This window comes from Myxine glutinosa, chromosome 10 (assembly GCF_964187855.1).
Source record: "Myxine glutinosa chromosome 10, kmMyxGlut1.1, whole genome shotgun sequence".
In the NCBI taxonomy this organism is placed as follows: Eukaryota; Metazoa; Chordata; class Myxini; order Myxiniformes; family Myxinidae; genus Myxine; species Myxine glutinosa.
In genome coordinates, this window is record NC_136270.1 from 16,532,351 (window position 1) to 16,548,870 (window position 16,520).

The following is a 16,520-nucleotide window of genomic DNA, read 5'->3' on the forward strand; positions in this document are numbered from 1 at the left end:
CCTCCTATCGCCCACACACCCACTCGTGGGTCTTTGCTCCTATCGCCCACACACCCACTCGTGGTTCTTTCCTCCTATCGCCCATACACCCACTCGTGGTTCTTTGCTCCTATCGCCCACACACCCACTCGTGGTTCTTTCCTCCTATCGCCCATACACCCACTCGTGGTTCTTTCCTCCTATCGCCCATACATCCACTCGTGGTTCTTTCCTCCTATCGCCCATACACCCACTCGTGGTTCTTTCCTCCTATCGCCCACACACCCACTCGTGGTTCTTTCCTCCTATCGCCCACACACCCACTCGTGGTTCTTTCCTCCTATCGCCCACACACCCACTCGTGGTTCTTTCCTCCTATCGCCCACACACCCACTCGTGGTTCTTTCCTCCTATCGCCCACACACCCACTCATGGTTCTTTCCTCCTATCGCCCATACACCCACTCGTGGTTCTTTCCTCCTATCGCCCACACACCCACTCGTGGTTCTTTCCTCCTATCGCCCACACACCCACTCGTGGTTCTTTCCTCCTATCGCCCACGCACCCACTCGTGGTTCTTTCCTCCTATCGCCCATACACCCACTCGTGGTTCATTCCTCCTATCGCCCACACACCCACTCGTGGTTCTTTCCTCCTATCGCCCACACACCCACTCGTGGTTCTCTCCTCCTATCGCCCATACACCGACTCGTGTTTCATTCCTCCTATCGCCCACACACCCACTCGTGGTTCGTTCCTCCTATCGCCCATACACCCACTCGTGTTTCATTCCTCCTATCGCCCACACACCCACTCATGGTTCTTTCCTCCTATCGCCCACACACCCACTCGTGGTTCTTTCCTCCTATCGCCCACACACCCACTCATGGTTCTTTCCTCCTATCGCCCACACACCCACTCATGGTTCTTTCCCCCTATCGCCCATACACCCACTCGTGGTTCTTTCCTCCTATCGCCCATACACCCACTCGTGGTTCTTTCCTCCTATCGCCCATACACCCACTCGTGTTTCATTCCTCCTATCGCCCACACACCCACTCGTGGTTCTTTCCTCCTATCGCCCATACACCCACTCGTGTTTCATTCCTCCTATCACCCACACACCCACTCGTGTTTCATTCCTCCTATCACCCACACACCCACACATGGTTCTTTCCTCCTATCGCCCACACACCCACTCGTGGTTCTTTCCTCCTATCGCCCATACACCCACTCGTGTTTCATTCCTCCTATCGCCCACACACCCACTCGTGGTTCATTCCTCCTATCGCCCACACACCCACTCGTGGTTCTTTCCTCCTATCGCCCACACACCCACTCGTGGTTCTTTCCTCCTATCGCCCACACACCCACTCGTGGTTCTTTCCTCCAGTCGCCCACACACCCACTCGTGGTTCTTTCCTCCTATCGCCCACACACCCACTCGTGGTTCATTCCTCCTATCGCCCATACACACACTCGTGTTTCATTCCTCCTATCGCCCATACACCCACTCGTGTTTCATTCCTCCTATCGCCCATACACACACTCGTGTTTCATTCCTCCTATCGCCCACACACCCACTCATGGTTCTTTCCTCCTATCGCCCACACACCCACTCGTGGTTCTTTCCTCCTATCGCCCATACACCCACTCGTGTTTCATTCCTCCTATCGCCCACACACCCACTCTTGGTTCATTCCTCCTATCGCCCACACACCCACTCGTGGTTCTTTCCTCCTATCGCCCATACACCCACTCGTGGTTCATTCCTCCTATCGCCCACACACCCACTCATGGTTCTTTCCTCCTATCGCCAACACACCCACTCGTGGTTCTTTCCTCCTATCGCCCACACACCCACTCATGGTTCTTTCCTCATATCGCCCATACACCCACTCATGGTTCTTTCCTCCTATCGCCCATACACCCACTCATGGTTCTTTCCTCCTATCGCCCACACACCCACTCATGGTTCTTTCCTCCTATCGCCCATACACCCACTCGTGTTTCATTCCTCCTATCGCCCATACACCCACTCGTGGTTCTTTCCTCCTACCTATCGCCCATACACCCACTCGTGGTTCTTTCCTCCTATCGCCCATACACCCACTCGTGTTTCATTCCTCCTATCGCCCATACACCCACTCGTGGTTCTTTCCTCCTATCGCCCATACACCCACTCGTGTTTCATTCCTTCTATCGCCCACACACCCACTCATGGTTCTTTCCTCCTATCGCCCATACACCCACTCATGGTTCTTTCCTCCTATCGCCCATACACCCACTCGTGGTTCTTTCCTCCTATCGCCCATACACCCACTCGTGTTTCATTCCTCCTATCGCCCATACACCCACTCGTGGTTCTTTCCTCCTATCGCCCTTACACCCACTCATGGTTCTTTCCTCCTATCGCCCATACACCCACTCATGGTTCATTCCTCCTATCGCCCATACACCCACTCGTGTTTCATTCCTCCTATCGCCCATACACCCACTCGTGTTTCATTCCTCCTATCGCCCATACACCCACTCATGGTTCTTTCCTCCTATCGCCCATACACCCACTCGTGTTTCATTCCTCCTATCGCCCATACACCCACTCATGGTTCATTCCTCCTATCGCCCATACACCCACTCATGGTTCTTTCCTCCTATCGCCCATACACCCACTCATGGTTCTTTCCTCCTATCGCCCATACACCCACTCATGGTTCATTCCTCCTATCGCCCATACACCCACTCGTGTTTCATTCCTCCTATCGCCCATACACCCACTCATGGTTCTTTCCTCCTATCGCCCATACACCCACTCGTGTTTCATTCCTCCTATCGCCCATACACCCACTCGTGTTTCATTCCTCCTATCACCCACACACCCACTCATGGGTCTTTCCTCCTATCGCCCACACACCCACTCATGGTTCATTCCTCCTATCGCCCATACACCCACTCGTGTTTCATTCCTCCTATCGCCCATACACCCACTCATGGGTCTTTCCTCCTATCGCCCATACACCCACTCGTGTTTCATTCCTCCTATCGCCCATACACCCACTCGTGTTTCATTCCTCCTATCACCCACACACCCACTCATGGGTCTTTCCTCCTATCGCCCATACACCCACTCGTGGTTCGTTCCTCCTATCGCCCATACACCCACTCGTGTTTCATTCCTCCTATCGCCCATACACCCACTCATGTTTCATTCCTCCTATCGCCCATACACCCACTCGTGTTTCATTCCTCCTATCACCCACACACCCACTCATGGGTCTTTCCTCCTATCGCCCATACACCCACTCGTGGTTCATTCCTCCTATCGCCCATACACCCACTCGTGTTTCATTCCTCCTATCGCCCATACACCCACTCATGGTTCTTTCCTCCTATCGCCCATACACCCACTCGTGTTTCATTCCTCCTATCGCCCATACACCCACTCATGGTTCATTCCTCCTATCGCCCATACACCCACTCATGGTTCTTTCCTCCTATCGCCCACACCACCACTCATGGTTCTTTCCTCCTATCGCCCATACACCCACTCGTGGTTCTTTCCTCCTATCGCCCATACACGCACTCGTGGTTCATTCCTCCTATCGCCCATGCACCCACTCGTGGTTCTTTCCTCCTATCGCCCATACACGCACTCGTGGTTCTTTCCTCCTATTGCCCATACACGCACTCGTGGTTCATTCCTCCTATCACCCACACACCCACTCGTGGTTCTTTCCTCCTATCGCCCATACACCCACTCGTGTTTCATTCCTCCTATCGCCCACACACCCACTCGTGGTTCTTTCCTCCTATCGCCCATACACCCACTCGTGTTTCATTCCTCCTATCGCCCACACACCCACTCATGGTTCTTTCCTCCTATCGCCCACACACCCACTCGTGGTTCTTTCCTCCTATCGCCCACACACCCACTCATGGTTCTTTCCTCCTATCGCCCACACACCCACTCATGGTTCTTTCCCCCTATCGCCCATACACCCACTCGTGGTTCTTTCCTCCTATCGCCCATACACCCACTCGTGGTTCTTTCCTCCTATCGCCCATACACCCACTCGTGGTTCTTTCCTCCTATCGCCCATACACCCACTCGTGGGTCTTTCCTCCTATCGCCCACACACCCACTCGTGGTTCTTTCCTCCTATCGCCCACACACCCACTCGTGTTTCATTCCTCCTATTGCCCACACACCCACTCGTGGTTCTTTCCTCTTATCGCCCATACACCCACTCGTGTTTCATTCCTCCTATCACCCACACACCCACTCGTGGTTCTTTCCTCCTTTCGCCCATACACCCACTCGTGTTTCATTCCTCCTATCACCCACACACCCACTCATGGTTCTTTCCTCCTATCGCCCATACACCCACTCGTGTTTCATTCCTCCTATCGCCCATACACCCACTCGTGTTTCATTCCTCCTATCACCCACACACCCACTCGTGTTTCATTCCTCCTATCACCCACACACCCACTCGTGGTTCTTTCCTCCTATCGCCCATACACCCACTCGTGGTTCTTTCCTCCTATCGCCCATACATCCACTCGTGGTTCTTTCCTCCTATCGTCCACACACCCACTCGTGGTTCTTTCCTCCTATCGCCCACACACCCACTCGTGTTTCATTCCTCCTATTGCCAACACATCCACTCGTGGTTCTTTCCTCCTATCGCCCATACACCCACTCGTGTTTCATTCCTCCTATCACCCACACACCCACTCGTGGTTCTTTCCTCCTATCGCCCATACACCCACTCGTGGTTCTTTCCTCCTATCGCCCATACACCCATTCGTGTTTCATTCCTCCTATCGCCCATACACCCACTCGTGTTTCATTCCTCCTATCACCCACACACCCACTCGTGTTTCATTCCTCCTATCACCCACACACCCACTCATGGTTCTTTCCTCCTATCGCCCATACACCCACTCATGGTTCATTCCTCCTATCGCCCATACACCCACTCGTGTTTCATTCCTCCTATCGCCCATACACCCACTCGTGTTTCATTCCTCCGATCGCCCATACACCCACTCATGGTTCTTTCCTCCTATCGCCCATACACCCACTCGTGTTTCATTCCTCCTATCGCCCATACACCCACTCGTGTTTCATTCCTCCTATCACCCACACACCCACTCATGGGTCTTTCCTCCTATCACCCACACACCCACTCATGGGTCTTTCCTCCTATCGCCCATACACCCACTCGTGGTTCTCTCCTCCTATCGCCCATACACCGACTCGTGTTTCATTCCTCCTATCGCCCACACACCCACTCGTGGTTCGTTCCTCCTATCGCCCATACACCCACTCGTGTTTCATTCCTCCTATCGCCCACACACCCACTCATGGTTCTTTCCTCCTATCGCCCACACACCCACTCGTGGTTCTTTCCTCCTATCGCCCATACACCCACTCGTGTTTCATTCCTCCTATCGCCCATACACCCACTCGTGGTTCTTTCCTCCTATCGCCCATACACCCACTCGTGGTTCATTCCTCCTATCGCCCACACACCCACTCGTGGTTCATTCCTCCTATCGCCCACACAACCACTCGTGGTTCTTTCCTCCTATCGCCCACACACCCACTCGTGGTTCTTTCCACCTATCGCCCACACACCCACTCGTGGTTCTTTCCTCCTATCGCCCACATACCCACTCGTGGTTCTTTCCTCCTATGGCCCACACACCCACTCGTGGTTCATTCCTCCTATCGCCCACACACCCACTCGTGGTCCTTTCCTCCTATCGCCCACACACCCACTCGTGGTTCTTTCCTCCTATCGCCCATACACCCACTCGTGGTTCATTCCTCCTATCGCCCACACACCCACTCGTGGTTCATTCCTCCTATCGCCCATACACCCACTCGTGTTTCATTCCTCCTATCGCCCACACACCCACTCATGGTTCTTTCCTCCTATCGCCCATACACACACTCGTGTTTCATTCCTCCTATCGCCCACACACCCACTCGTGGTTCTTTCCTCCTATCGCCCATACACCCACTCGTGTTTCATTCCTCCTATCGCCCACACACCCACTCGTGGTTCATTCCTCCTATAGCCCACACACCCACTCGTGGTTCTTTCCTCCTATCGCCCATACACCCACTCGTGGTTCATTCCTCCTATCGCCCACACACCCACTCATGGTTCTTTCCTCCTATCGCCAACACACCCACTCGTGGTTCTTTCCTCCTATCGCCCACACACCCACTCATGGTTCTTTCCTCATATCGCCCATACACCCACTCATGGTTCTTTCCTCCTATCGCCCATACACCCACTCGTGGTTCATTCCTCCTATCGCCCACACACCCACTCGTGGTTCATTCCTCCTATCGCCCACACAACCACTCGTGGTTCTTTCCTCCTATCGCCCACACACCCACTCGTGGTTCTTTCCACCTATCGCCCACACACCCACTCGTGGTTCTTTCCTCCTATCGCCCACATACCCACTCGTGGTTCTTTCCTCCTATGGCCCACACACCCACTCGTGGTTCATTCCTCCTATCGCCCACACACCCACTCGTGGTCCTTTCCTCCTATCGCCCACACACCCACTCGTGGTTCTTTCCTCCTATCGCCCATACACCCACTCGTGGTTCATTCCTCCTATCGCCCACACACCCACTCGTGGTTCATTCCTCCTATCGCCCATACACCCACTCGTGTTTCATTCCTCCTATCGCCCACACACCCACTCATGGTTCTTTCCTCCTATCGCCCATACACACACTCGTGTTTCATTCCTCCTATCGCCCACACACCCACTCGTGGTTCTTTCCTCCTATCGCCCATACACCCACTCGTGTTTCATTCCTCCTATCGCCCACACACCCACTCGTGGTTCATTCCTCCTATAGCCCACACACCCACTCGTGGTTCTTTCCTCCTATCGCCCATACACCCACTCGTGGTTCATTCCTCCTATCGCCCACACACCCACTCATGGTTCTTTCCTCCTATCGCCAACACACCCACTCGTGGTTCTTTCCTCCTATCGCCCACACACCCACTCATGGTTCTTTCCTCATATCGCCCATACACCCACTCATGGTTCTTTCCTCCTATCGCCCATACACCCACTCATGGTTCTTTCCTCCTATCGCCCATACACCCACTCATGGTTCTTTCCTCCTATCGCCCATACACCCACTCGTGTTTCATTCCTCCTATCGCCCATACACCCACTCGTGGTTCTTTCCTCCTACCTATCGCCCATACACCCACTCGTGGTTCTTTCCTCCTATCGCCCATACACCCACTCGTGTTTCATTCCTCCTATCGCCCATACACCCACTCGTGGTTCTTTCCTCCTATCGCCCATACACCCACTCGTGTTTCATTCCTCCTATCGCCCACACACCCACTCATGGTTCTTTCCTCCTATCGCCCATACACCCACTCATGGTTCTTTCCTCCTATCGCCCATACACCCACTCGTGGTTCTTTCCTCCTATCGCCCACACACCCACTCATGGTTCTTTCCTCCTATCGCCCATACACCCACTCGTTGTTCTTTCCTCCTATCGCCCATACACCCACTCGTGTTTCTTTCCTCCTATCGCCCATACACCCACTCATGGTTCTTTCCTCCTATCGCCCATACACCCACTCATGGTTCTTTCCTCCTATCGCCCACACCACCACTCATGGTTCTTTCCTCCTATCGCCCATACACCCACTCGTGGTTCTTTCCTCCTATCGCCCATACACGCACTCGTGGTTCATTCCTCCTATCGCCCATGCACCCACTCGTGGTTCTTTCCTCCTATCGCCCACACCCCCACTCGTGGTTCTTTCCTCCTATCGCCCATACACGCACTCGTGGTTCTTTCCTCCTATCGCCCACACACCCACTCGTGGTTCTTTCCTCCTATCGCCCATACACGCACTCGTGGTTCTTTCCTCCTATCGCCCATACACGCACTCGTGGTTCATTCCTCCTATCGCCCACACCCCCACTCGTGGTTCTTTCCTCCTATCGCCCATACACCCACTCGTGTTTCATTCCTCCTATCGCCCACACACCCACTCGTGGTTCTTTCCTCCTATCGCCCATACACCCACTCGTGTTTCATTCCTCCTATCGCCCACACACCCACTCATGGTTCTTTCCTCCTATCGCCCACACACCCACTCGTGGTTCTTTCCTCCTATCGCCCACACACCCACTCATGGTTCTTTCCTCCTATCGCCCACACACCCACTCATGGTTCTTTCCTCCGATCGCCCACACACCCACTCGTGGTTCTTTCCTCCTATCGCCCATACACCCACTCGTGGTTCTTTCCTCCTATCGCCCATACACCCACTCGTGGTTCTTTCCTCCTATTGCCAACACACCCACTCGTGGTTCTTTCCTCCTATCGCCCACACACCCACTCGTGGTTCTTTCCTCCTATCGCCCATACACCCACTCGTGTTTCATTCCTCCTATCGCCCACACACCCACTCGTGGTTCATTCCTCCTATCGCCCACACACCCACTCGTGGTTCTTTCCTCCTATCGCCCATACACCCACTCGTGGTTCATTCCTCCTATCGCCCACACACCCACTCATGGTTCTTTCCTCCTATCGCCAACACACCCACTCGTGGTTCTTTCCTCCTATCGCCCACACACCCACTCATGGTTCTTTCCTCATATCGCCCATACACCCACTCATGGTTCTTTCCTCCTATCGCCCATACACCCACTCATGGTTCTTTCCTCCTATCGCCCATACACCCACTCGTGTTTCATTCCTCCTATCGCCCATACACCCACTCGTGGTTCTTTCCTCCTACCTATCGCCCATACACCCACTCGTGGTTCTTTCCTCCTATCGCCCATACACCCACTCGTGTTTCATTCCTCCTATCGCCCATACACCCACTCGTGGTTCTTTCCTCCTATCGCCCATACACCCACTCGTGTTTCATTCCTCCTATCGCCCACACACCCACTCATGGTTCTTTCCTCCTATCGCCCATACACCCACTCATGGTTCTTTCCTCCTATCGCCCATACACCCACTCGTGGTTCTTTCCTCCTATCGCCCACACACCCACTCATGGTTCTTTCCTCCTATCGCCCATACACCCACTCGTTGTTCTTTCCTCCTATCGCCCATACACCCACTCGTGTTTCTTTCCTCCTATCGCCCATACACCCACTCATGGTTCTTTCCTCCTATCGCCCATACACCCACTCATGGTTCTTTCCTCCTATCGCCCACACCACCACTCATGGTTCTTTCCTCCTATCGCCCATACACCCACTCGTGGTTCTTTCCTCCTATCGCCCATACACGCACTCGTGGTTCATTCCTCCTATCGCCCATGCACCCACTCGTGTTTCATTCCTCCTATCACCCACACACCCACTCATGGGTCTTTCCTCCTATCGCCCATACACCCACTCATGGTTCATTCCTCCTATCGCCCATACACCCACTCGTGTTTCATTCCTCCTATCGCCCACACACCCACTCGTGGTTCTTTCCTCCTATCGCCCACACACCCACTCGTGGTTCTTTCCTATTATCGCCCACACACCCACTCGTGGTTCATTCCTCCTATCGCCCATACATCCACTCGTGGTTCATTCCAACTATCGCCCACACACCCACTCGTGGTTCATTCCTCCTATCGCCCACACACCCACTCATGGTTCTTTCCTCCTATCGCCCACACACCCTCTCGTGGTTCTTTCCTCCTATCGCCCACACACCCACTCGTGGTTCTTTTCTCCTATCGCCCACACACCCACTCGTGGTTCTTTCCTCCTATCGCCCACACACCCACTCGTGGTTCTTTCCTCCTATCGCCCACACACCCACTCGTGGTTCTTTCCTCCTATCGCCCACACACCCACTCATGGTTCTTTCCTCCTATCACCCACACACCCACTCGTGGTTCATTCCTCCTATCGCCCACACACCCACTCGTGGTTAATTCCTCCTATCGCCCACACACCCACTCGTGGTTCATTCCTCCTATCGCCCACACACCCACTCGTGGTTCTTTCCTCCTATCGCCCACACACCCACTCGTGGTTCTTTCCTCCTATCGCCCACACACCCACTCGTGGTTCTTTCCTCCTATCGCCCCCACACCCACTCGTGGTTCTTTCCTCCTATCGCCCACACACCCACTCGTGGGTCTTTGCTCCTATCGCCCACACACCCACTCGTGGTTCTTTCCTCCTATCGCCCACACACCCACTCATGGTTCTTTCCTCCTATCGCCCACACACCCACTCGTGGTTCTTTCCTCCTATCGCCCATACACCCACTCGTGGTTCTTTCCTCCTATCGCCCATACACCCACTCGTGGTTCTTTCCTCCTACCTATCGCCCATACACCCACTCGTGGTTCTTTCCTCCTATCGCCCACACACCCACTCATGGTTCTTTCCTCCTATCGCCCACACACCCACTCGTGGGTCTTTGCTCCTATCGCCCACACACCCACTCGTGGTTCTTTCCTCCTATCGCCCACACACCCACTCATGGTTCTTTCCTCCTATCGCCCACACACCCACTCGTGGTTCTTTCCTCCTATCGCCCATACACCCACTCGTGGTTCTTTCCTCCTATCGCCCATACATCCACTCGTGGTTCTTTCCTCCTATCGCCCATACACCCACTCGTGGTTCTTTCCTCCTATCGCCCACACACCCACTCGTGGTTCTTTCCTCCTATCGCCCACACACCCACTCGTGGTTCTTTCCTCCTATCGCCCACACACCCACTCGTGGTTCTTTCCTCCTATCGCCCACACACCCACTCGTGGTTCTTTCCTCCTATCGCCCACACACCCACTCATGGTTCTTTCCTCCTATCGCCCATACACCCACTCGTGGTTCTTTCCTCCTATCGCCCACACACCCACTCGTGGTTCTTTCCTCCTATCGCCCACACACCCACTCGTGGTTCTTTCCTCCTATCGCCCACGCACCCACTCGTGGTTCTTTCCTCCTATCGCCCATACACCCACTCGTGGTTCTTTCCTCCTATTGCCCACACATCCACTCGTGGTTCTCTCCTCCTATCGCCCATACACCGACTCGTGTTTCATTCCTCCTATCGCCCACACACCCACTCGTGGTTCGTTCCTCCTATCGCCCATACACCCACTCGTGTTTCATTCCTCCTATCGCCCACACACCCACTCATGGTTCTTTCCTCCTATCGCCCACACACCCACTCGTGGTTCTTTCCTCCTATCGCCCACACACCCACTCATGGTTCTTTCCTCCTATCGCCCACACACCCACTCATGGTTCTTTCCCCCTATCGCCCATACACCCACTCGTGGTTCTTTCCTCCTATCGCCCATACACCCACTCGTGGTTCTTTCCTCCTATCGCCCATACACCCACTCGTGTTTCATTCCTCCTATCGCCCACACACCCACTCGTGGTTCTTTCCTCCTATCGCCCATACACCCACTCGTGTTTCATTCCTCCTATCACCCACACACCCACTCGTGTTTCATTCCTCCTATCACCCACACACCCACACATGGTTCTTTCCTCCTATCGCCCACACACCCACTCGTGGTTCTTTCCTCCTATCGCCCATACACCCACTCGTGTTTCATTCCTCCTATCGCCCACACACCCACTCGTGGTTCATTCCTCCTATCGCCCACACACCCACTCGTGGTTCTTTCCTCCTATCGCCCACACACCCACTCGTGGTTCTTTCCTCCTATCGCCCACACACCCACTCGTGGTTCTTTCCTCCAGTCGCCCACACACCCACTCGTGGTTCTTTCCTCCTATCGCCCACACACCCACTCGTGGTTCATTCCTCCTATCGCCCATACACACACTCGTGTTTCATTCCTCCTATCGCCCATACACCCACTCGTGTTTCATTCCTCCTATCGCCCATACACACACTCGTGTTTCATTCCTCCTATCGCCCACACACCCACTCATGGTTCTTTCCTCCTATCGCCCACACACCCACTCGTGGTTCTTTCCTCCTATCGCCCATACACCCACTCGTGTTTCATTCCTCCTATCGCCCACACACCCACTCTTGGTTCATTCCTCCTATCGCCCACACACCCACTCGTGGTTCTTTCCTCCTATCGCCCATACACCCACTCGTGGTTCATTCCTCCTATCGCCCACACACCCACTCATGGTTCTTTCCTCCTATCGCCAACACACCCACTCGTGGTTCTTTCCTCCTATCGCCCACACACCCACTCATGGTTCTTTCCTCATATCGCCCATACACCCACTCATGGTTCTTTCCTCCTATCGCCCATACACCCACTCATGGTTCTTTCCTCCTATCGCCCACACACCCACTCATGGTTCTTTCCTCCTATCGCCCATACACCCACTCGTGTTTCATTCCTCCTATCGCCCATACACCCACTCGTGGTTCTTTCCTCCTACCTATCGCCCATACACCCACTCGTGGTTCTTTCCTCCTATCGCCCATACACCCACTCGTGTTTCATTCCTCCTATCGCCCATACACCCACTCGTGGTTCTTTCCTCCTATCGCCCATACACCCACTCGTGTTTCATTCCTTCTATCGCCCACACACCCACTCATGGTTCTTTCCTCCTCTCGCCCATACACCCACTCATGGTTCTTTCCTCCTATCGCCCATACACCCACTCGTGGTTCTTTCCTCCTATCGCCCATACACCCACTCGTGTTTCATTCCTCCTATCGCCCATACACCCACTCGTGGTTCTTTCCTCCTATCGCCCATACACCCACTCATGGTTCTTTCCTCCTATCGCCCATACACCCACTCATGGTTCATTCCTCCTATCGCCCATACACCCACTCGTGTTTCATTCCTCCTATCGCCCATACACCCACTCATGGTTCTTTCCTCCTATCGCCCATACACCCACTCGTGTTTCATTCCTCCTATCGCCCATACACCCACTCATGGTTCATTCCTCCTATCGCCCATACACCCACTCATGGTTCTTTCCTCCTATCGCCCATACACCCACTCATGGTTCTTTCCTCCTATCGCCCATACACCCACTCATGGTTCATTCCTCCTATCGCCCATACACCCACTCGTGTTTCATTCCTCCTATCGCCCATACACCCACTCATGGTTCTTTCCTCCTATCGCCCATACACCCACTCGTGTTTCATTCCTCCTATCGCCCATACACCCACTCGTGTTTCATTCCTCCTATCACCCACACACCCACTCATGGGTCTTTCCTCCTATCGCCCACACACCCACTCATGGTTCATTCCTCCTATCGCCCATACACCCACTCGTGTTTCATTCCTCCTATCGCCCATACACCCACTCATGGGTCTTTCCTCCTATCGCCCATACACCCACTCGTGTTTCATTCCTCCTATCGCCCATACACCCACTCGTGTTTCATTCCTCCTATCACCCACACACCCACTCATGGGTCTTTCCTCCTATCGCCCATACACCCACTCGTGGTTCTTTCCTCCTATCGCCCATACACCCACTCGTGTTTCATTCCTCCTATCGCCCATACACCCACTCGTGTTTCATTCCTCCTATCGCCCATACACCCACTCGTGTTTCATTCCTCCTATCACCCACACACCCACTCATGGGTCTTTCCTCCTATCGCCCATACACCCACTCGTGGTTCATTCCTCCTATCGCCCATACACCCACTCGTGTTTCATTCCTCCTATCGCCCATACACCCACTCATGGTTCTTTCCTCCTATCGCCCATACACCCACTCGTGTTTCATTCCTCCTATCGCCCATACACCCACTCATGGTTCATTCCTCCTATCGCCCATACACCCACTCATGGTTCTTTCCTCCTATCGCCCATACACCCACTCATGGTTCTTTCCTCCTATCGCCCATACACCCACTCATGGTTCATTCCTCCTATCGCCCATACACCCACTCGTGTTTCATTCCTCCTATCGCCCATACACCCACTCATGGTTCTTTCCTCCTATCGCCCATACACCCACTCGTGTTTCATTCCTCCTATCGCCCATACACCCACTCGTGTTTCATTCCTCCTTTCACCCACACACCCACTCATGGGTCTTTCCTCCTATCGCCCACACACCCACTCATGGTTCATTCCTCCTATCGCCCATACACCCACTCGTGTTTCATTCCTCCTATCGCCCATACACCCACTCATGGGTCTTTCCTCCTATCGCCCATACACCCACTCGTGTTTCATTCCTCCTATCGCCCATACACCCACTCGTGTTTCATTCCTCCTATCACCCACACACCCACTCATGGGTCTTTCCTCCTATCGCCCATACACCCACTCGTGGTTCTTTCCTCCTATCGCCCATACACCCACTCGTGTTTCATTCCTCCTATCGCCCATACACCCACTCGTGTTTCATTCCTCCTATCGCCCATACACCCACTCGTGTTTCATTCCTCCTATCACCCACACACCCACTCATGGGTCTTTCCTCCTATCGCCCATACACCCACTCGTGGTTCTTTCCTCCTATCGCCCATACACCCACTCGTGTTTCATTCCTCCTATCGCCCATACACCCACTCATGGTTCATTCCTCCTATCGCCCATACACCCACTCGTGTTTCATTCCTCCTATCGCCCATACACCCACTCATGGTTCTTTCCTCCTATCGCCCACACACCCACTCGTGGTTCTTTCCTCCTATCGCCCACACACCCACTCGTGGTTCTTTCCTCCTATCGTATCTTCAATCCCTATTGCCACCATCACCCTAACTCCTTCCTTATGCACTCTGAAAAGGGCCCTCTTCCCCTATTTTGTGCTTATTTGATGGTTTCGTTTGCTGGCCACATGTTTGGCATAGTCTGTAATCTCATTGTATTGTGCAACGTTTGGTTTGCTCATCCACACTTTGGACTTTACTAAATTTATTGCAGTGTAACAATTTCTTTTGAACAATGTCATCGCAATCAAACCTATTTTCTAATGTAGCTGTTGTGGATAGGCTGTTTGTTGAGTGTTTATTTGTTTTATTTTTAAACTATCACTGTACATTATTATTTTTTTTACTTTTTTTTTGAATCCCAGGTGATTGAGAGGAGATATTTTGTGAAGGAAACGAGCGTGGTAAGGTTTTTACCTGCACAATATGAATGCTGATATTTTATCACAACATTAGAAATACAACAGAAATTGTTTTCTTTGAGTTTCCAGGAGAACCACGTTTGAGTTGACTGGTTTGGTTGATATTGCCCTTTATTACTGCCTTTGTTTATTTATTGTTTTTATTATTTGTATCTTTACTGCAGTTGGGGACAGAGCGTTGGCGAGCAAGTTATGCATACAAAGGTAGACATTTTGATTGAACATCGCCATCGCTATCGGCTCGCCTTTTTGGGCCAAGTGACAGAAATGGGACTGTGGTGGATCTCGTACACAGACGTGGGTTTCGTGGCATTACCTGTCATGCACTCTTGAGTATTCTGCTTTGCAGCACATTGTGCTTCTGGTTTGTGCGCGTTGCTTTTCACATAGAGTGTTGTTGAACTTTGACTGTTTCACCACTGGTACTGACAGAAGTGTTCATACTAAAGTTAAAACGCTCAAGAATGAGTACAATGCACGCTTTGCACATCAATCACCACCGTCTTTGCTCGAATGACATATTTGTATCCTTATGTGCATAAGGACGAAGTATTTATTGTGTGATCTCGTCTTCGTCACATTGGCAGCAGCTGCAAGATGATTGCCGACAAGTCTCAGATGGTGGTTTTTGCATATGTCACTGCAATTTAATCCTCTCGGTTCACAAATATAAAGAATAACACAACATGTCATCTGCTGAGCTGGGTAAGTATGTGCCGAGGTTCAAATAACACAACTTGTGCGAAGTTTCTACCTCCAACTCTAGCTGTAACGGGGTGCCAATTGAGATGCAAAGGTTGGAGACTTCTACAACTTCCCCAGTGTTTTTCTTGACTTTGACATAGTTGTTTTTATGATGAGTACACAAGCAGATGTTCTGCATGAGTTGGGCAGCAGTTGAAATTATTTGAAACCTTGGTCAAAGTGGCCCTTTGTTCAACCAGGCAGCCTGTACGTTCTTTGGCATCTGTTGGATAGAAATAATGAAAATGCTCTATTGTGATATTTTCATAAAAAGAATAGTCATTATGATCTGGCACACCTTTCAATCCTTGGGCTTGAGTCAACAGGCTGATTGTTTTACTTTTGCAGTGTTTCTACTTACTGATTCAAAACACTGTTTTGCACCCTGTCACTGCAATTTAAATAAATCTTTTCAAAAGCAATAATCCAATTTCTTCCTGTTATTTATTTTTACCCCACGCACGCGAAGCGAAAAGCGGGGTTAAGCAATTGTTTCACTTTGGCTGTCTGTTCACAAACCTCAGTTGATGATCCAGGAACAACTTGATTAAATTGAATGTTATATTTCGAACATGAATTGGAAAATGAACCTGTAGTTTATCAGTACTTTGTCTCTGAATTTGTCCCGATCACACATGCGCAGATAGGAGTGAGATTTTCTTTTCACTCTGTCTGCCG

The 16,520-nt window shown here is 52.2% G+C and overlaps 1 protein-coding gene across 6 annotated transcripts in view; it reads left to right on the forward strand.

Moving 5' to 3' along the window:
- The window catches only part of RABL3 (RAB, member of RAS oncogene family like 3), a 113,020-nt gene extending 96,753 nt beyond the window's left edge, over positions 1–16,267 (forward strand). For 2 of the 6 annotated variants that reach the window (XM_078785370.1, XM_068126943.2), the window contains 3 exons: positions 15,042–15,080; positions 15,263–15,302; positions 15,686–16,267. In XM_078785370.1, the coding sequence (XP_078641496.1) occupies positions 15,042–15,080; positions 15,263–15,302; positions 15,686–15,699 (93 nt within the window). In that variant the 3' untranslated portion in view covers positions 15,700–16,267. Of the gene's footprint in view, positions 1–15,041; positions 15,081–15,262; positions 15,455–15,685 lie in introns of those variants that run through there. The other 4 variants (XM_068126944.2, XM_068126942.2, XR_013624668.1 and 1 more) reach the window with 3 other exon arrangements.
- The last annotated feature ends 253 nt before the right edge of the window (positions 16,268–16,520 follow it).